This window comes from Asparagus officinalis, chromosome 8 (assembly GCF_001876935.1).
Source record: "Asparagus officinalis chromosome 8, Aspof.V1, whole genome shotgun sequence".
Classification (NCBI taxonomy): Eukaryota; Viridiplantae; Streptophyta; class Magnoliopsida; order Asparagales; family Asparagaceae; genus Asparagus; species Asparagus officinalis.
This window is the reverse complement of record NC_033801.1, coordinates 73,640,240-73,662,937: the sequence shown is the minus strand read 5'-3', so window position 1 is coordinate 73,662,937 and position 22,698 is coordinate 73,640,240. Positions and strand designations below refer to the sequence as shown.

At 36.0% G+C, this 22,698-nt stretch overlaps 1 protein-coding gene across 1 annotated transcript in view; it reads left to right on the top strand.

Annotated features, from left to right (window-relative positions):
- The window catches only part of LOC109851566 (protein transport protein sec23), a 12,712-nt gene extending 587 nt beyond the window's left edge, over nt 1-12,125 (top strand). The window contains 3 exon segments of the mRNA XM_020421766.1: nt 1-127; nt 3,311-3,374; nt 10,331-12,125. The exon segment at nt 1-127 is cut by the window's left edge and continues 4 nt beyond it. Coding sequence (XP_020277355.1) covers nt 1-127; nt 3,311-3,374; nt 10,331-11,989 — 1,850 coding nt within the window. The 3' untranslated portion in view covers nt 11,990-12,125.

The following is a 22,698-nucleotide window of genomic DNA, read 5'->3' as shown; positions in this document are numbered from 1 at the left end:
GTTGCCGGAGAATGCGATGGTGGGTTTGGTTTCTTTCGGGGAAATGGTGTGGGTGCATGATTTGGGGTTTAGCGAGTGCTCGAGGATTCTGCTGTTTGCTGGGGATCGGGAGCTCAGCTCGGACAAGGTGAATTTGGATTCTCACTTTTGTCGTTGTTGATTGTACAGAAACTTTCGTCACGGTCTTTTTATTAAGCTGTTGCTATGTGTTGGAACTTGAATGCTGTCAATTTACGTTCCTAGATGCTGAAACTACAATTCTAGTTGGTAAAAATATGAGATTTTGAGCTTGTGCTGTGGTAGGTTTTAAGATTTGTTTTCCTTGGGAACTATGTTATGATAAATTGTTGAGAAAGATAGACTATGCAAGAAGGATTGTGATGTTTTTATGCGTTATAATTCGAGTATACAGTGAAATTATGTTTGGAGAAGTTGTCTTCTCTATGCTTTATTGATTGTGCTAACAGTTTTAGGAGTTGAGGCAGTTGAAAAATAAGCTTTTGAGGGTGCTAGAACTTGTTGTAATGTGCCTTTTTGGATTGAATTGTGACATCATGACATCATAGTGAAACATAGAATGAATTTGTGTTAGTTTAGGCCTGACTAATGCCGTGCTGTCAAATATTTCATAAACTAAAACACATGAAGATGCTATTGACCTGATTTTGGGAAATCCTTTGTATACTTCATTTGCTATTTAATAGCATGTTCTTTTATATCGCAACACTTAAAACGTGAGATATCGTATTCAACATGAATGGACTAAGATAAATATTGAATCCTGCTAAATTTAGCTTCAAATGGGAACTTAAATTTAGCAAAAGAAATTATGCAAAAGATGATATTCAAAGTTATTAGATATTGAAATAGGACATAAAAAGAAGAAGACAATTGTATCCTATGAAATCTACTTGAACTTGGTGATATGAACTCATAGGAATCTTGACTTTCATGAGAATATATGCAATACATCGCTAAACCATTTGCAGCTCAAACAAGAAAATTGGTATTTTACATCATAAAGTACACATTATGGTGCCATGGTGTCTGAAGAACAAACAAGAGGCAATAAGAGGAATGAGTGATTGCGAAAATAAGCATTAAAGCATTATCTTTGTTGTTTATTAAGTATCAATGGCATAGCATGCGGTAGTTACTTCAACATGAAAAGCAATAAATGTACTGCAGGTGTGACACTATTAACAAGGCAGCTAATCCAACATAAACCTTTCTTGAACTTTGGTTGATATCAAGTGCATTCTGGATCATTATCAAGTTAACCTTCTAATTGTCTAATGAAGAAGTGGATTTGACTCTAACCTTCTTAACCCACATTGACCCAGTGATTTGGAGAAAAATGGAAAACATGTTCGTCCTTCGCTGTATTAGATGACTATTGCAATAAAAATGATTTAGGTTTATGCTTAGGCACTGCACTAGGAGAGTTCTGCATAGGCTTCAACATGTGTAATCAGACCTAAAAAGTGAAATCAAAATCAGGTTAGAATTGAACAAATGGTGTCCTCATACATAGTGAGCCTTAAACTACACATATCCACCTCCCCTCTCGAGTTATCTGCTCTTTTTTTTTCTGTGAGCTTCCTACTTTGTTTGTGTTATGTTGTGTAACTTGTCACTAAGATGATGCTAGCCGGATCCTTCGTTCAGTTATGACTCCAAACTTCTCTGCAAGATTTTTTATTAAACTTAAACCTTGACTCATGCCCTAGTTTCTTTTTTAATATCATGTTTCCTCCTTTGCAGTCTCCTCCATCCCCTCATCTTCTCGAATCTTTAATAATGTTATTATCACTTTTCTTTTAACTATTACTGCTCTGTGCAGTCTCTGCTGTTGCTACTTCATCTCTTTTGTTACTATTATTTCTACATGTATCTGTTTAATTTCGTTCCACCCTACAACAACTGCTACAGCTAGTTTTTTATTGATATCTAATTATTATTATTTATTTATAATCTTAAAAATATAAAATTAAATAAGATAACTCCCAATTATTGGCACTTAAGCTCCTTCTAAGTTCCAAGCAATGTTGAAAAAAACGCGTTTTATAACGTAAAATAGCGTTAAACGTAACCTAGCGGCGGCACAACGCGACGTAGCGTTTTAAAATAGCGTAAACACAAAATAACGTACGCTATTGTGAGCATAGCGTAAGTTATGTGGCGTTTAGTTGTGGCGTTGGTTAACTTGCGTTATTTGATTAAATGGTTGGGATTTATTTTAAAACATCTCAATGGCGGTGATTGACTCAAACTCAACAAAACCTAGACTTTATGTTTCTAACCACTTCGTCCTCGTCTTCACGTCCTCGTCCCCCGCCGAAGCTAGGGCTCGTCGTCGTCGTCTCCCGCCTGATTGTTTGCCATCGTCGTCGTCTCCCGTCGAAGCTGGTGCCTTCGTCGTCGTCGCAAGGTGAACTGTTTTTCTCCGTTGTTTTTCTTCACTGTTTTGCTTTTGAGAATTGTGAGGGGAGAACGAAGAAGGGGATGGGTTATTTGTTGGGGGGTGAGCTGATGGAGAGAGAGGGAGAGAGAGAGAGAACGAAAGGAGAGAGGTGATTGTGATTTGTGAGGGGCTGCAGTGGGATGGATGTGATGGGGAGCAAGGTGATTGGAGTGCACGTGGGGTCACGTGAGGGGGAAATGAATGTGGGGGACAGGGGGAATCTTTTCTTTGGAGTGGAGTGGAGGAGTGAGAGAACGAGAGAGTGGATTTGAAGCACATCCGGTTTGAAGGACAGGGGGAATTCTCTGGTCACATGTGTTGGATGCTCCAAACTGGATGTGTGTAACTATAAGGATTGATTCTGTTGAAAAAACTATGAACCAGGCTGATCTTCATGATCATTCATTGGGCATTCATTTAAATAATAATAAATTGTGATGATATATTGATTTGTGAAATTAAAAATTATGATGATTATTTATATTTTTTTATTTTGAATGTTATATATTTATAAATTATTTAAATAATAATAAATTATTTAACTTACGTTACGCTATGCGTTATCGCTATTGTAACTTAACCGGAGGTAAGCGTTACGCTATGCGTTATCGCTATTTTCAACATTGGTTCCAAGCATGCTGTCTGCTAGGTGGTAGATCCACTACCTAGATCCACTTAGCAGTTTTTACAACCATAATGTCTACCTTTGTGTTTGAAAAAAAAAGGAGAAGGATGAGCTTAGGTTGAGATTTTTATGAAGAGGCAGGACATCAAACCAAACTAGTATCTCTTAGACGAGTTAGGTCTCTTTCCTAATTCATTCTTCCCTGTTCTTTCTCGTTGTAGCTGCAATGAAGGCGGAGGCATCTGTAGCATCACAATGAAAATGGATGGTATTGATGACAGTGAGGTACGAGGGCAAACATGAACTCTTCTTCTATACCTTCTCTTTTCTTCTTAAGCTTTTTAATGTTGTATAATACGTTCAATAAAATTGTATTTTTGTTATATGTGGGGCCTGCTAGTTTCTGACGATGGAAACGGAGAAATTTTACATGTAGCAAATAGGAATTAAACAAATGCCACATCTAATAAATGTTGTAGCTTGGAAAAAATAAGCATCAGATCCTTTGTTTAGTTTAGTTCAGGGAACAATAAGTTGAATTACTTTATCAAGTAGGAAATATAGTAATCATGCATACATAACATAGCATTTTTTGTTATAAAAGTGACATAATGTAGTTTAGTTGGGTAGCAACAGCTTTTTTGTCGCAAATAGCTCAGCGGTTATTGCAGTCAGTTTGAATCTCCATTTCTTATTCAATCAAATAGCTCCTTTGATTGGTGCTAGAGGACATCTCATTTTTGGTTATCTGGGTAGATAGTGGAATACTGGTTTTGGTGTATAGTTGAAACTACTGTTAACTACTAGGAGGTATTGACTGTAAATTGCGAACTTGACCTTATGACATTACCAGCATTCAATAAAGTCTCAATAAGAGAGACTAAACCAAATATAACCTAATGGAAGATCAAATTCTCCTTTATATAATAAAATGAGATTGGTTGGTGAACTATCCCTAAAGACATCCAAAATTCGTCACGTGTACAAGAAAGTGCCTTATGCCAAGTCCCAAACAAAAACGTGTCATGTATCCCTCTATCCTATTAGAACATGACATGTATACAACTAATTCTATCTTCACCCAATAATCTTCATCAAACTAACACTGTTCATATCTATAATTAGAAAATTCTAATAATCAAATATTTGTTAAGCCTAATCAGATTATAACTATAGATATTAAAAATCTAACATTCATTTTTAATTCTTCTTTTCTTTTAATTCTTCCTTTAATTTTCTTTTCTTCTGAATTTTATTAATCTTGCATCTCGAAAAATTGTCACGTCACTCCACTTAAAGGTAATTTACACAAAACCACAAATGGCTTTGGGCATTTAGCACTAAACCCCCTAATTTTTTTATTTCTCACTGAACCCTCCAATAAGTTTGGAATACACCCCCAAGAAAAAAGAAAAGTTTAATTTTTACACTTAACCTTCATTATGACGTTACCCTTTAATTGTACTTTGATGAAAATTGACCCTCAAGATAAATACCCCTGAAATCATTATTATCTGTAAGTTAACCCATAAAATTATAAACAACCATAAAAAACATGGAAATAACAAATAGCTTTCTTGAAAATCCAAAATTACAAACAATTCACAGAAAAATATAAATGTTACTAACCACCACCTTTGAATTCGTAAAAATACAAGCAACCCCTGAAAGTTTAGGATATTGCTAACAAACCCTTGAAAAATAAAAAATTACATATAGCCCCCTAAAACAAAAATAAAAAAGCCCTAAAAATCTAATGATTGAACCCTAAAAATTATCAATTATAAATTGCCCCTCAAAAAATTCTAAAACTACAAAACCCTTGAAAAATTTAAAAACTACAAACAACCCTCTTTAAAATATGAAAATTACAAGCAATCTCCTAAAAAATCCAAAATTTCAATAAAATAGTCCTAAAAGTCTAATAATTGAAAAAAGACCCTAAAATTATCAAATTATAAATTGCCCCTCAAAAAATCCTAAAACTGAGAGTTAAAACAGAGTTTAATTTTAGGTTTTTTACACATATTCCCCAAATTGTATAATATCCCTGCAGAAATCAGATATACAAGCCAAAAAAACCAAAAAAAATAAACCATTCTTGCCTGGGCAAGAACAGAGAAAAGCGATAAATCTAGAAAACTGATATGGAAGTTTGCTTGGTGTGATTTTAGAATGATAATGCTAAGGTGATTGGATTATGTATATGCAGTACTATACCTCGACAATCCTCATTTCTATATTGCTTGATACATGTAGAGCACAAGTACATGCATGCCACACGACAAACAAAAAAAATCTCTAACCTATTTGTAAATATGAAAAAGATTAGTTGCCTTGCCACCATAAAAAACTTGTCATGGACATGGCTACTTGCTTTGAAGTGATGAACGCAAAAAAAAGAAGAGACAATTTAAGAGAATATTGATTAATTGTAAGCTTCAAGGCGTGAGGCATAAGCCTAAAAAACTAATCATATTTCAATTTTAAAATTTATAAACATTCTAACATATACATAGTGATATAATAATTTACAAGTGTAAACATTTAGGCCATGGATCGTAAGAAGAGTGAGGCATACCAAGTATAGACAGATCATAATAGAGTAAGGCAAGTTTCGCAACTTTGTCAAATGGATTATAACCTAAGTTACATGGAAACGGGTACACTTACCAGTATGGCTGCATGTATGGGTACAGGACACAATAAATTTGTAAAATGTAGGGTATAAGGATGTAGCTACATATATACATTGAAATTAATAATTTATATGAGATCATTATTCTTGTTTAATTCATGTGTTATTAAAATTAAAATTCCTATTACAATTTTAAATTTCGTTTATTATGTTGATTATTATAGTTGGAAATTGTTCGTTTTTTAACTAAATACTCGAACAACCCTTGAAAATCATAGTTTTGAACTTGGATATGAGATGAAATAAACCTGACCTATGTCTAACAAGTTTCAAGAAATGAATGTCAAGTGTAGGATATGCATCTAAGAAGTGTATGATAAATGTTTTAAATTAAAACATATATCATATAGTTGGTACATGCTAAAATAAATATATGTCCAAGGAGTGTCCATGAAGTTTGGGTATGAATATATGTCCAGTACGGGTACAACTTCATGATAGAAGTACCTGAGTAAATATAGATTGTAACCCAAAATGGATTATAACCCACTTTAGCACTATTGGTGACCCCATTTTGAGTCAATTATTTTGGATTATAATCCATCAAAAATAACCTAGGATTGGTGGATTATAATTCACATGTTTGACCGAGAAAAAGACAGTCTTGTGAGTTTTTCATATCCCTTTCTTTTCCCTTTTTTTCTCCTCCCGCTTTTAAGGTTTTTTTGCTCATTTTAGCAAAAAACATGTGGATTACAAATCACCGTCTTTACCAAACACCTAGAATTTTAATCCACTAGGGTCATAATATACTAATGGACAATATGCTAAGTTGATCATTATGTAGTATTGCTCGACATGCTCCAAGCTGCCTTATTTATAATAGTCATCATAATGTAGTATTGCCAAACATGCTCCAAGCTGCCTTATTTAATAGCCATATTTAAGAGGCATGTCTAAGTTGCAGACTTCTAGTTTCTATTAAAGAGACAAGCTCAACCTCTGCATTTATTCAAGATTCCAAATAAAAATAAACAATGAAATAGAGATAACTCACTGAAGAGGGAAAAAGACTAAATGCTAAAGGTGAATATAAGAAACATCCACATACACAAGGAAATAAGCATACCTATGATAGGATTATATAAGATAATTGCTTTGGTTTTCTAATTACGATAAAATTTGGTGGAAAGTCTTGAGATTGTAGAAAGAAAATGAAGAGATAGGAGTGTTTTAATTTTAGTCAAAACTATGTTTTAATCATCTTATCCTGTTTGAAGGTTGTACTTCAAAAAATATGTTTCAAGTGATGAAGTGCAACTTACTAAGGAAAATAACTTCTCTTTTTAATTTTCAAAGCGATTATCCTTCAAAATGCTCTGAAACAATCTTTGAAGCACGCTTCAAAAAGCTAAATCAAACATTGGTGATGACATTGTTGAAGATGAAGGCTTCATCTATGTGGCTTCAATATTTCATTACATGTGTTGTTGTTGTAGCTGGAGTAGTTACCTGACATCCTTCTATGTTCATTGTCCAACTGCTGCTATTTTTTATCACTTCTTTTAAGGTTTGAGGAGACCGTGAAAGAAATTTTTTTTTTCTTTCAATAGGGTTTAGACTAAATACGATCCAATCATGACGAGTAGATTGCTAAGATTTATGCATAACCCCTTTGATATGTGTTAATCTACAAATATCTCCATAAATTCATAGGTTAATAGAAATTGAGCTAGATCATATTTTAAATTTACCTTTAATTTCTCATGCATTCTTCAAATTACATGTAATCTTTCACTTAATATTCATATGTGCACTCACATGTATACATTTATTTACGTTAGTCTTAGAATTTAGTAGATGTCTTGAATTGTGATGTTTTATCTGCCTCAGTGAGCACTGTTTTAAAAAACCTCCGCCTAGTCCGCTTAGGCGTTTGCCTAGGCCTAGACGGTACCTAGGCCGTCTAACTAGCGCATAGCGCATAGACGGTATTTAGGCTATCCACCAAGATTTTACGAGCGTTTAGGGGAGCATTGCCTGCTTATGTGGATTGCACCCTGTAGGCCTTGGTTGTGATTTTATGTGTTGTAATCTACACGTCTTCCAAACTCCATTAACCTCCAAATATGAACACCTCCACTATCTCCTCCGACCTTCAACAAAATCTCATCGACCACCACTTAAATGAAGAAAGAAATCCACCTAGACACCAGTCCGACATCTAAGCTTTCTGTAACATTAACATTCACTATCAATTATTGTAATTAAAAATAAAAAAAAAGATAACATCTTAGGCTCTAGCCTTGTTAATTATTATTTTGGCTATTTAGTATCTAAGTATGCATGATTTATTGTGGAACTAAAATTACTATTTTTTTTGAAAATTTATATGAATTTAATACATATTGTAATTTGAGTTGAGATGAACTTATAATTTGAGTTGAGAAGTATAAACATACAAAGAGCTATTGTAATTGGCCAAGCAATTTAGTTAATAGTGTTGGTATATTAGTATTTATGCATCTTTGATTGAGTATATATATATTCAAGTATCACAATTAAAAAAAAGAAAAAAGAAAACGCCCAGAAACTGCTTAGGCGTCCTCCTAGGCGACTAAGCGCTGGGCGCCAAGCCTGACGCCTAGAAGCGCCCAACGTTTAATGTAACATTGTCAGTGAATCCTTGATCCTACTTTTTAGAAACTCTCATGTTATTATCCATTGTCCATGTGGTGCTGTATATATTTATGGTGTGCCCAAAATCCACTGATATGAAGGAAGGCCCAACAATATATTGGCATTGTTCTGTAAACCATTTCTTGATGGGTGGTTATTGACCAGAGATGATGATGTCTTTGAAGCAAATTGGAATCATATTTGATGTGACATGCAAAGGTATAGGGATGACATTTTTCTTGTGTTTCTTCAGCCTTTATTAGAAAATAATGCGGAGTAAAAGTTGGAGGGAAAGCAAAAAAGAAAATTTATATGTTGCATAAAGCCATTGACTGATTATTTTCGCCTAGTAATTGCTTATTACTTGTGGGATTGACCTAGTTCCCATGTTTTGAGGAGTTATATAATAATGATCTAATTAAATTTTTTAGGAAAATGTTGTACAATGTTGTAAATGGCAGTGCGCAATAGCAGCATCGATGCTATCAACTTGAAATAGCGGTCAATAGCGTGTAAAAGTGCTTAAAGCGCTAGACAGCGCTTTAAAATACAAATTATCGGGTTTGTTTACCCGGCCTAAACCTAACTTAAATTCTTAAGTAATTAGGATTTTTTTTATGCCCGCCCTAGACTCAACTCGTTTTTAAAGTCCATTTCTTTTTGTGATCCTCTCTCTCTCCGCTGTTCGAACCTAGAAAAAGAACCCTAACCCAATCTCGGTTCCATCGTCCTCTCGTTGTCGAATATCGTCAGGGCTCCACCACTGCCTCTCGTTGTTGAAGCTTCACCGCCTCTTGTTGTCGAAGCTCCAGCTCCTCTCATCATCCTCTCGTCGTTGAAGCTCCACCTCTTTTCTGTTCTTCATCGAAGCTTTCTGGTCCTCCTCTTTGTTCCTTGTGAAGCTCCTCCGTCTCTCCCAACTTCGCCTCCACTTCCTCTCATCGAAGCACCACCACCTCTTCCTATTATTTTGGATTGTGTAATTGTTATACGTTTGTTTCATGCTTAGAATATCTATAAATCATCAAATATGCGTTTGTAGATTTTTTCCCCTATTTTTTTGATTATCCATAGATACTTAAAGTGATCTGCTTTTTGACTTTACGTTTTTTTTCCAGTTTTTGCCGATAAATCCCCAAATAGCCTTAGCGGGTGCCTCATTGCTTCGCTACACTTTCCTCTTTCCACAACCTTGATGTTGTACTTATTTCAACAGGGAATTTTCGGTTCACTTACTGTTGCTTTATCCGATAATTTGTTCCAGCATAATGGATATTTGACTTCAGATTGGTATGTTGGCCCAGAAGTTTGATGCATTCGATATTGGAGCATTTCAACAAAAGTCATGCTTCTCATTCATATCCATTATCTGTAGCATCTCTAACTTTGTTTACATCTCTGCTGCTTCTTTAGAGGGTTTAATGACTTCAGTTTGTGTCGTACACATACCACGGAGTCCATTTTAGGAATAATTGTCGCTTAGACCTAGTTGTCTGGCTATTTAGAAAAAGTTGATTTTGTATTTGGCACTACAGTTTAAAATCATGCTTCTTAGATGTCATCACTTTATGTAAAATTAGGCTTAGTGGTTCATGTCTATTAAGAATTACTTGCAGCAAAAAGCCAGTGCACAAATCCTCTTATTGTTTGAACGAGGATTGCCGTTATGAAATTTTGTTCAAGGAATAATTGACGAGGATTATGATTATGAAACTACTTTGACAGACAAGCATATTAGTTGTGACTGACAGTATGCTTTCAAGTTTAGCACTAAATTTCAGTTCCAATGTATTCAAATGTTATTGACATATAGTTGACTCGTCGACATGTAGTCTAATATAATATTTCTGACTACGCAACATTCTATGATGGTTTTTCTCCCCATCTCAGTTTCTTTAACCCATGTGTGTTTGCTTTCTTTCAGATCCTGGAATTCATGGGTATTTGTCAGGCCCCTAGCCGTAAGTTGGGTGTACCAAAATCCATCCAGAAACAAGGGTATCTCCTCCCTGTCTCTGAGTGTGAGTTCAACATCACCACTGCACTTGAAGAACTCGGTTCTTCCCCCAGTTCCGTACCGGGTTATCGTCCCAAAAGAGCTGCTGGAGCTGCAATTTCTACAGCCATCGCCCTTTTAGAAGGCTTCTGTCCCAACAATGGTGGTCGTGTCATGGTCTTCACATCTGGGCCAGCTACAATTGGACCTGGAATGATTGCAGAAACTGATCTCAGCCAGCCTATCCGTACTCACCGAGACATTGTAACTGATCGAGCTCCCTTGTCTGAAAAGGCTAAATTATTCTATAGGAAAGTGGCTCAGAGACTATCAGATAGTTCTGTGGTCCTTGATCTCTTTGCTTGCTCTCTTGACCAAGTAGGAGCTGCTGAGCTTCGCTTCCCTGTCGAAACCTCTGGTGGGTTAATGGTGCTTGCAGAATCGTTCAACTCAGACCAGTTCAAGAAGTGCTTAAGACATATCTTTAGGCGTGAAGGTGCGGACCACCTTGATATGAATTTTGATGCAACCCTTGAGCTCGTGACCACGAAGGAGGTCAAGATCTGTGGGGCCTTAGGGCCCTGTATGTCTTTTCGGGCCAAGAACAGATCGGTTAGTGAAAAGGAAGTTGGCCATGGAGGAACAAATTTGTGGAGGCTATGTACAGTGACGAACAAAACATGCATTGCTTTCATCTTTCTAGTTGACAGCAATCGGAATGCTGATCCTCCCTCTGTCTTCTTCATTCAGTTCAAGACTCGGTACAGACATGGAAATGGTGGGTATCGGCTGAGAGTGACCACTGCTGCAAGGAGATGGGTCTCTCCCCGGTCCCCAGAAATCTCTTTAGGCTTTGATCAGGAAGCAGCTGCAGCTATCATGGCACGGCTGGCCACTCTCCGGGCGGAAGAATATCATGCCCGTGATGTCATCCGATGGCTGGACAAGATGCTCATCAGATTCACTGCCAAGTTTGGAGCCTACCACCCTGAAGATCCATCAAGCTTCAGGCTGTCATCTGGCTTCTCCCTCTATCCTCAGTTTATGTACTATCTCCGGAGGTCACAGTTCATTGATGTCTTCAACAGTAGCCCTGATGAGACTGCTTTTATGCGATTGGCATTAAACCGGGAAGGAGTTGTGGGTTCGCTTGTCATGATTCAGCCGACCCTATTTCAGTACTCTTTTGATGGGCCACCGGTCCCAGTTCTGCTGGACATCAGCTCTGTCTTGCCAGACGTCATACTTCTCTTTGATTCCTACTTTCACGTTGTAATTCATTATGGTTCAAAGATTGCTCAGTGGAGAAAGTTGGGTTATGACAAAGAGCCGAGCCATGAGAACTTGAGGAAGTTGCTTGAGGCGCCAGAGATTGATGCGGAGGCTCTGGTACACGATAGAATTCCCGTTCCAAAGCTTATAAAATGTGACCAGCATGGGAGCCAAGCTCGGTTTTTGCTAGCAAGGCTGAACCCATCATCGACCCAAAGGAATCGTCCAGCTGATGGATCAGAGGTTATATTGACAGATGATGTGAGCCTGCAGTTTTTTCTAGAGCATTTACAAGAATTGGCTGTTCAGGGATAGTCTACGGTTTGTGTGTAGAATGGCTGTATAGGGAAGCTCTTCCAAATTTTTTTCCTTTGGGTCATACCAAAAATTGTAACCTCTACTGTCATCCATTTTCATATTTATCCAGTTGTCAAAGGTAATTTTTTCTCCATGCGTCTCTTTCCTCCTCAGTCCTTCCCTTGATTATTGTCTTCAGTGTAGTTTAATATAATTTTGTGGACTTGTCAGTCCGCTGTGTCGACGTCCTTTTTGCTTGCGATCATACTTGGATCTTTATAACGTGGGAGCGGTTATTTTGAAGAAATTGCTTATACATATTTTCCTTCCTCGATCATCGTCTTCGGTGTTGTTGGATACAGTTTTGCGGGGAACTCGTCAGTGCGCTCTGTGCGCGTCATTTTGCTCGTAGCCCTAATTGGCTTTTTAATTTGGGGTGCTTTGTTGACGATGAGTTTGACTTTACAAAATTATTCGCATGGCTGGAAACATTATTTTGAAGGAATTGTTAATAGTTCTTCTCCTTTTATTGTTCTCTAATTTAGTTGGAAGCCTCTGCGATAAAAGTAATTCTCACGGACTTGTAGACTTTTTAGCCAGTCAGTACAATGAGGTGAAGTAGTCAAGCAAAACTTTACAATTGATTTAAAGCGGTGGTTATACCCACCCAAGATGATCAAAGTCCTCATCTGAATCTATAACAGGAAGCCAAAAATTATTATCAGAAGTATGCCATTTAATTCATTAATAAGCTTAGTCATATTTGGGCTAATTATAAGCAAGTTCCAGTATGTGATCGTCATCATTAAGGTTTCAATTTGTCAAGCCTTTCATTTCCCATAGTTTTGTTAGTTTCTTCAAGTGTTCTTGATTACATCTCTATACTCGAATTTATATGTTTTGACTCGGCTTTAATGGAGACGCACAAACTATGTTGATGTAGGAATGAGAAATGCAATTATGACCATCTAAATCATATTAGATTTGTGTTTGTGATGCTCCGCTCCCACAGTAGGGCCATGAATGAAGCACGCCTAACGTGAAATTTTCTCTTCTGGAAGTTGAAAGAAGGGAGAGTAGGGAGCTCAGATTGTTTTTCCTAAAGATAATAACTACGTTCAGGTGTTAGTTCTAGGCGAATGAAAATGTTACTAACCCGGGGAACAAAAGATGACATTTCTATCTTACTGGAAAGAAGGGAAAAAAGAAATAAAAAGAGAACAACATCCACATCTTAAAAAAGTTACGAGTAAACTTCAAGTTACGTACAGACAATTTTCAGAGCAAGAACGTTTAATATGAGTAAAACCGACATATATATATAGCGTATGTGGAAATCGTTTACTTTATAGCACAGTTTCCTCCTCAAGAAAACTGGAGAGATTTTGGCACTAAACTCCCTGAACAAAAGTAGAGAAAGAACGATCGATACGATAAGGCTACCCTCGGCCTACATTAATGTCAACAAAGGACCCCACTGTCAACTACAACGATAAAAGTAAAAAAAAAATTAAAGAAAAAATTTCTCCTCTATACATATTCACCAACAATATGTTAAGTGGTCGACTGAGACAACAAAAAACATCCAAAGTCAGACTTCTTCTTTCCGATGTAGCTCTTCAGAGGCACCAGAAATAGATGCAGAGGCTTTGGCACGAGAAGGAATCCCGGTAGCCAAGCTTATAAAATGTGACCATCATGGTAGCCAAGCTCGGTGTCTGCTATCGATCGAGGCTGAACCCCACGTCGACGTTCAAAGGAATCGTCCAGCTGATAGATGAGAGAGGTTATATTGACGGGTGATGTGAGCTTGCTGTTGTGCGCGGCGGAAGCCAAAACCAAACCGATGTGCTTCGAGAGACCAAATCAAACAAACGCCGAGACAAACCGATGTGCTTCGAGAGACCAAATCAAACAAACGCCGAGAGAAGGCCAAACAATGCAAAATAATGGCACAAACTCAAACAACCAATTTTAAAATCAAACAAACGCCGAGAGAAGGCCAAACAATGCAAAATAATGGCACAAACTCAAACAACCAATTTTAATGTGATTCGGCAAGTTGTCTACATCCACGGGGAAAGAAGGGGATGAAGTTTTTACTAATAGAGAAGAAGAGTACAAACTGATATTACAAAATCACACAAACTCACCAATTAATCTCACCAACAAAGCTCTAATTCTCTCCAAACAAAACACTAACCAATAGCTCCAGAAAATACCTCTTTTCTATGCTCCAAATATCCCCTTCGCTTCTCCCCAAACCTAAAACGTGTTCTTATATATATAGAAATCCTAAAACTAAAAGCATACTAGGAATTCTAAAACTAAAATCAAAACAGATTAGGAATCCTAATAACTTGTTACCAAAACAGATTAGGAATCCTGTTATTAAAACATATTAGGAATCCCAATAACATGTTACCAAAACATATTAGGAATCCCAATAACCTATTACCAAAATAAATTAGGAAACATATTAGGAACTTGCTATTCAATAATTCTCCACATTGGCGAAGTGTTTTCAAAACTGAGCCGACACCAATACACACCAAACGTCCTACTTGTTGCATCCAGTACGAAGTGGAACAAACCCACGATAACGGACTCAATCCACAACAAGTTAAGACCCAAACGAGAATGTGAACACTCTCCAAACGTTGGTATCAGCTCACCAAACCGGCTACATCATAAATGACTGCTTACGTATCCTCTTGCACAAGTAATCAAGCCTTCACGTAGTTAACCAAATGACATCCGAAGGCCCTCAATCCAATAGAAGAGTTGGCAATCCTTCTCTAATTAATATCATCATCAAATCTGCAGGTGATAACTCTCCCAATGGCCCCAAAGTGAAACAATCCAAACACCTCCACCTGAGGTGAACTAATGGCCATAACCAAATGCGAACTATGTCCACCAGCTGCACTCGAATCCAAAACTAACTCATCATCTACATCCACATCAATATGATCCCCAATCTATGTCACCTCGGTTGGAATCCTAAACGATGCAGAATGATCTGAAGTATGTGGAGTAATCTTCACCCATTGTGGAGTAGCATCACCCTCCATCCGCTGTGGTATCCAACGATCTGATCAAAACTCTTTACCTGCTGAGAGTCAAAAATAATATACCCGCATAGAACAAAATCAGAGTCTCCCAACTAATAACCAAACGAGCCTTTGAATCCCAAATGTGCTATCGGATCAAATCTCACATCCTCGATGTGACCAAATGCTGGACAACCAAACATCCGACGTAACCTAAAATCTGAAGCAGCTCCACCAGATCTAAAATCTCTATATACAGCAGTCGGCAACTTATGACTAAGATGATCCAAATATGTCAAAGCTCCAAAACTCCTCTGCAATCCAATGCTCAACAACCAACGCCGATCCTCCTCTAGCAAGAAACGACCCATCAAAATTGTCATATCATCTCGTCGCCCCAATGTTTCCTCTCCAATGAAGTGTCTCAAACTTTCGTGAGCTCGGCACAAATGTAAAAAAGAACCTCTCACTAGAATCGAGAACAAATTCTCAATTCTCTTTAAACCTTAATCTCTCTTGATTAGAATCTCTCTTTGATTACATCCTCTTATTTTAAAACCCTAAAACAATCCCTTATATAGGTGTAACAACGTGGATGGTAAGTGGTAAATAATCAAGCCTAAACCTCACAGGAATTCGTGCAAATAAAAACCTAAACGAACCAGGAAACTATCGATGAGTCGACTTATAAACATGCATGAGTCGACTCATGCCAAGTGAGTCGACCCATGATGAGGTGAGTCGACTCATCAGAAACTTTTGACAAAACGGATGGGTTTCGTGAGTCGACTCATGACAGACATGAGTCGACTCAACCTAATGAGTCGACTCATGTACATGTATGAGTCGACTCACGGGTCGACTCAACCTAATGAGTCGACTCATGTACATGTATGAGTCGACTCACGGGCTGAAAACTGGATGCTTCGATTCTTCGATTCGCCGTCTCGTTTCACGCTTCAACCTGCGTTCCACTGTATTGTTTTATACCTCTATTCTCAAGTTACCATGAGAATCATCCATCCTCAAGCTCCCATGAAGGATCGCTAAGTTCCAAAGATAAGATACACCCGTATCATCCAATGAATTTCGTAGTCTTGAAAACACAGCCCGTTTTCAATCCTAAAGAACAAATACCTGTCATCTTAGGAAGATTATTTTTAGCTACTTCTAATGCTCTCATTAACTGTAAAACTGGTCAAATGAATCTCTCCTTTAGTAATTTGACTGCTAATCTCAACATTTTTAACCCAGGGAACAAACCAAATGATCAAACCTCTAGAAATAAATTATATTCAAGAAAAACCAAAAAAAGAAGAGAATGAGTCAAATCTTAGTTTTGAGGAAAGCTTCGCACCTTTCGTACCGTCGATGGTACGCTCTGTAGGCGCCATTGCCATTTCCTTGCTTTCCGCTGGGCAACGAAGTCCCTAACAATAAGTAAGGAAGTCAGTCTTCTTTCCCGAAAGCGGCAGAAATCGTCTTAACAAGATCTTTCTCAGATAAGACCTTCTCACCTTTACCGCTTCAATCGACTGCTTTGAATTGAAAGACCTTTCTTGATTGGAAGGGCTAAAGGAAGGTTGGTGAGGAGTTGAAGATATTAGAAAAATTAGATCAGGTATTTCAAAATTAGGAAACTATGTTAAATACATGCTTCTTTAACCTAACTTTTGAAGAACTCTTTGTTGATGAACTTAGATTCTTAGAAAATAAATAACAAATAAATTTTTATACCTCAACCATGAATCTTAGGGTTGAGGAAATTTTCAAAGAAGAATTGGTTGTTAGAGGACAAACCTTCATAAATAAAGAATCTAAGTTCAATAAGAAATTCAAAATGCATGACACCGGTGATACCTACGTTCAATTGCTATAAAAATTATTGAAACCTTCAGAGAATACAAAGTTTAAGCACATTTTTTAGATCATTTTAAACTTTGTTAAAATCTGAGGTAGAATTTTCAGCAATAATATAGGATTTGATGTAGATCATGAATTTTTTATGTTTAATCATTTATTCTACATCTTTGTGTTTTGTCTCATAATAATAAAAAGAATTTATTTTTCTCTTATTTGAGAGTTTCTTGTTCTTTTATAAAAAATAAAGAAAAAGAAAAATTAAATATATGAAAAAAAGACATGAAAAAAGATATGAAAAAAAATTCTGAAAAATGAAAAAAAAAGAAGAATAAATTTAATTTTATCTTTCTCATACCAAAGGTAATTGTATATTTTTGTCATCATTGTTCTAGGTCGACTGATCAAATATAAGTGCTTCATTTCTTATCTGCTTTACTTTATGCATCATAGAGTTTGCATTGGAAAAATGTAAAATTTAGGTGTGGAGGTGGAGAGTAGTTATTTTTCCTCTTTATTTTACCTTTTTTATTCATTTTCTCTTCTTCCAATATCATAATGTTTTATTCCTTTTCTCTCCTTTCTATGTCGTAATTCTTTTTCCTTCCTTTTGAATAAAATTATGAAAATATTATCACTTGCCAAATTAACAGAGTTAATTAATAATTGATCTATTTGATAAATTATAAATTTTCTAATCCCTAGTTAGTTTTATACTCAACTTTACCTTTTATGATAACTCTAAATAAATTTCTTAAGAAATGATTCTTAAAATAGTATACTTCACTTAAGTCTTAACTTAGACTTTTAATAAAGTAATAAAATTTTTACATGCTTAACTTAGAATAAAAAATAATTCTTTAAGATGTCTTAATCTAAATAATATATATATATAACAAAAAATAAAAAACTCTTGAATTCAAGATGATTCTATCTTATAAATCCAAGTTGACCGAGTAATTAAGCCCAAGGAGTATTTGCATACTTAATGACCTAAGCCCAATTGGGTTGTGATTCATTGGCCCAAAACTCGTTAAATGATCACTTAGAAAGCCTGATAAAGTGGAAAAAATCACCAAAGAATAAAGAATGAAATAAAAAAATATTTATACTAACAATGTTCTATATATATAGTTATATTTGTATATATGCTCTTGAAAAATTATTTTAATTAAGAGACTTGAAAGTTGTTTAAAACAAAAAGTTAGCATGTTCTTTGCAAAACTTTTAAATTAAAATTCTAAGTTAAACTTGGTTTTGTATAGCTATAATGAAAAAAATTTCTTGGAGATTTCCCTTAGAGTTATATATAAAAACGTTTTCTTGAGTAATAACTGGCTTCAATTAAAATGTCTAAATATATCAAGTAAATTAATTATTTACTAACTTCTTTAAGTTAGCAAGTTGACCAAATTTTATGGGTATATTCACTATAAACCCTCACGAGACTATAACTCGTCCACTGGGATAACCAAGGGTTTAAAGGCTTGTTGTATGTGCTAAATACAATCGCGATTCCTACGAAAGTGAGTTAGGATTTCTCTTTTCCTTTTAATTTTTCTCTTTGCTAGAGGACTAGAAAAAGTTTAGGTGTGAGTGTATTTAATAATTATATTTTTATAACATTTTTATACCCTAATTATCTATTTGATTTAAATAAAAATGTCACTAATAAACATGTTTTATCTTAATTACAGACTAATGAATAAAAGCTCAAAAGAACTCAACATCTCATCTCTAAAAAAGCCTAAGAAGTACAAGCCTATACACACAAGAGAAGATCGACAGAAGAACGAGATCACTGAGTACGATACTAGTATCGATAGTAGTATCGATACTCGTATTGATACCAAGTTTACTGTTACGAATTAATGGCTGAAATTGATTAATTTGGGGATCAAGTTTAATCCAATAGTTGATATTGGTTGTAATATTCTAAATAGGGGTAGAGAGTGAGGGGTTTGAGTGTGAAATATTTTGTAAAAACTCCTTTTGGAGAGGAAGGTTACTCTTAATTGAGAAGACCTTTTAAATTATAACTTTTTGTTGTAATTAATAAAGAAACATTTTCACCTCTTCATATTTTTTTATTCTCTTTGTTTGATTATGAAGATGAAGGTGAGATGAAGATGAAAATCAAGATGAAGGATTGCTATCACCTTGAGGCTAGAACCCTCTTAGGATGTAAATTTTATCTTTGTTAATAAATTTATCTTTTGCTTTCTTTTCTTGTTTAAATAGTCAAGAGGCTAGAACTCTCTTTCCTTCGATTTATTTTCATGCTTATAGAGTATGTTTACTTTCATGTCTTTACTTTGTTGCTTTAAATTCTTACATTTATTTTGTAGTTTAGATTTTTACAATTTATTTTGTAGTTTAGACTTTATTTTCTTGCACAATTCGTCTTGAGGCTAGAACCCTCTTGGGATTAGTTTTTATTTTTGTTTATTTTCCTTTTTTATTCACATTGAGGGTAGAACCCTCTAGGGAATTGCCATTTTTTAAAAGACGTGGAATTAATACTTGTGGGAACTCTAGAAATTGTATGAAACTAGCTAGTGGATTCAATTCTAGATTCATCATATCTCTAATTGAATCCTACATCTTTTACTTTCTTCATTTTCCTCATTATTCTTGATTTTTCTTTCATTTATTTCTTGATTTTATTTTCTTCATCTTTCTTTCTTCCCTTTTGTTAGTTCTGTTTACATTTACACTTTATTACATCCATTCTTTATCTCTCCACTTTCAATCTCATTTTGTTTTTATTTACATACAATCACTCTCACTCTCTCTATCTCTCCTTAATCACATCCATCACTCCTAATCATCACACACACAACATAAGAACCAATTTTGATTTTCTCCTACAAACACCTTCCGCGTGGGATTCATAACTTTGTATATTATAATATGATGGTTGTGCACTTGCAACTTTAGAGGTATACATTTATGCCTTGTCAATGGGTCCCATTGCTTACACCCCACCAACGAGATTGCAAGCCCAGGACATGACTTATAGTACCATAACAGATAGCCTGACAAATGAAACTATGTACTATGTGAGATTAAGTGCTACATTACGTGAGTGTGGTGTTAGCCACCTCCCACAGGAGCAACATCTAGAGTCCACACCACCTAGGGGTGATCCTGTGATGAACCAATTGTCATGTTGCAATGAGGATGCCACATACGTAAAGACGAGGTGATTTGCACCCCATGTGGTTTAGTCCCAATCTAGTAATCGTGAAGACATTGAGGTGATGTGGCACCCCCATGTGGTTTAGTCCCAATCAGGTAATCATGAAGACATTGAGGTGATGTGGCACCCCATGTGGTTTAGTCCCAATCAGGTAATCGTGAAGACATTGAAGTGTTTATAATGCAATCAAATAGGCTCAAGTGTAGCATCTGCTAGCTGATTTTGGTAGTAATTTGAGCCAAAAAACACGCTACATTCAATATCCCCCACGACTTACACCGCAACAACAGAGTTGCGAGCCCGGGGCGTGACCAAAAGCGTTAGGCAGCCTAGGCATTAGGTCCGACACCTATAACCTAAATAGTTTTTCTTTTTTTAATTACAATAATTGATAGTAAATACCAATATTATAGAAAGCTTAGGCGGCAGACTAGCGCCTAGCTAGAGTCTTTCTTCGTTTAAGTGATGATGGAGGATGTTATGATGAAGGTTGGAGGGAGGAAACAGAGGAAGTGTTTAAAGTTGGACGTGAGAGGAGTTTGGAAGAGGTTAGAGGACGTGAATGCTACAACAGAGAAAATCACGATCAAATCCTAAAAAGTGCAATCCACGTAAACAGGTCATGCTCCCCTAGGCACTCCCAAAACCTCGGTGGACAGCTTAGGTACCGCCTAGGCGTTAGCCGCTAAGCGAGCGGCCTAAGTGGAGGCATTTTTAAACATTGGGCATGATAGAAGTTGACTACTTAATTTGAAGCGTCTAGATACCAAAATAAAGTGTTTTAAATTGTAAATACTATGCATCAAGCAGCATAAAATAAAGTGTTTTAACTTGTAAATACTATGCATCAAGCAGCACAAAATGGATGGCCGAAAATGATACCTTGCTTGGTTCGATGTTGTAGGACACCAAAAACTACAAATCCAAATGTCTTATCCTGAAAATATCCTATCCACACACCCTCCCTAGCCCCCTTTTCTATTTATCTACATAAGTTACAAGGATACAGGTATAGGACACAACAAATTTGTAAATGTAAGATATGGGGACACAAATACACATACGTGTATATATTATAATAATTTAAATGATATCAATATTATTTTTTCATTTTCACGTTCTATGAAATTAAACTCACGAAACATTTATATGTTTATTTTATAATATAGATCTATAAATTAGATATCCAAATGCCCATTTGTAGACATAGTTTTGAGCTAAGTACAAGTGGAAACGAATCCAACTTATGTCTAACAAATTTCAAGACCTGCATGGGAAGTGTATAACATATGTCCAAGAAGTAACTTACAAGTGTTTGACTTAAAACATGTATTTTATAATTGAGTATACATGAAGTGTGTGCAAATATCGAAGGAGTATCCAATGAAGTTTCCGTGTTGGGTGGGGCTACGACACTAATACGGCTCCAAATAGAAGTATCCATGCAACATAGCTATCTACAAACACATACTGACCACACAGTGTATGTTTGTGTGTAAGATGCCACTATGATGAATATCCTTCTGCAGCCGCAAAAGCTCAACCCCATCCCCACCCCCACACCTCCAAATTTGTTTTTCAGGCCCCATCAAGTTGATGTTCATATATTATGATATACATACACCAAAATAATGTGCATGAGATTTGTCTTTGCATCATTAGGTCACAATATTAACATTTTTTTCAATACTAGGATGTTTCTGACTTTATCTGTTTTTCTTCTCAAGAATTTCTTTGGGCTTGGATTGGCAAATCAATCAATCTTCATCAATAAGTGGCAATATCATTGATTTTCACAAAAAAAAAAACAAGTTTATTAGTGGCAAATGAATCAGTGATCTCCTAAGTCGCATGGATACAGGTATGACCATATGAGTATTGGTGCGGGTGCGGGACACGACAAGTTTGTAAAAGTTAGGGTACGGGGACATGGCTAAAACACATGGACTGAAAAGCATAGTTCTAAACTAGATGAACTAGATATGCAAATGACCCTTTGAAGTTGTAGCTTAGAAGTGAATATTTGTCCAAGAAGTGTACAATGAGGGTTTTAAATTAAAAATGTATTGTATAATTGACTACACATCTGAAAAGTATGCCTACATTTAAGGAGGACCCAAGTGTCAAGTATAGGCATAGGACGTGTCGGGTACGCCTTCATGATGGAAGTATCCAAGCAACATAGGTGATCTCCATCAATCAGTGATAAGATTGTTGGTTTCAATGAAAATAAGCAAGTTTATGGTTACTAACATAGAATATGAGCAAAGGCTGATAGTGATAAGTGTGCGTGAACACAACTTGATTTCCTTTTCAAATCAAAAAACACAAGTCCAAAGACTTCGAGAGTAGGGCTATCGATAACATTCATCATGATTCATCATGATCAAATAACACATCGCACTGAAGGCCATAAGCTAGCGCACTTGTTTTAGCAAATCAACATAAAAGATATGAAGTATACTTTACTAGGAAGAGTACGAAGATATGAGAAATAGAAAGGATATAATAGGTTATCCGCATGGGGAGCACACGGAGTTATACTGCTGCAGTCAAGGACACAATAAGTTATACTTCATTGCATACATGTGTAAATGTGTTGTTGGTAATGC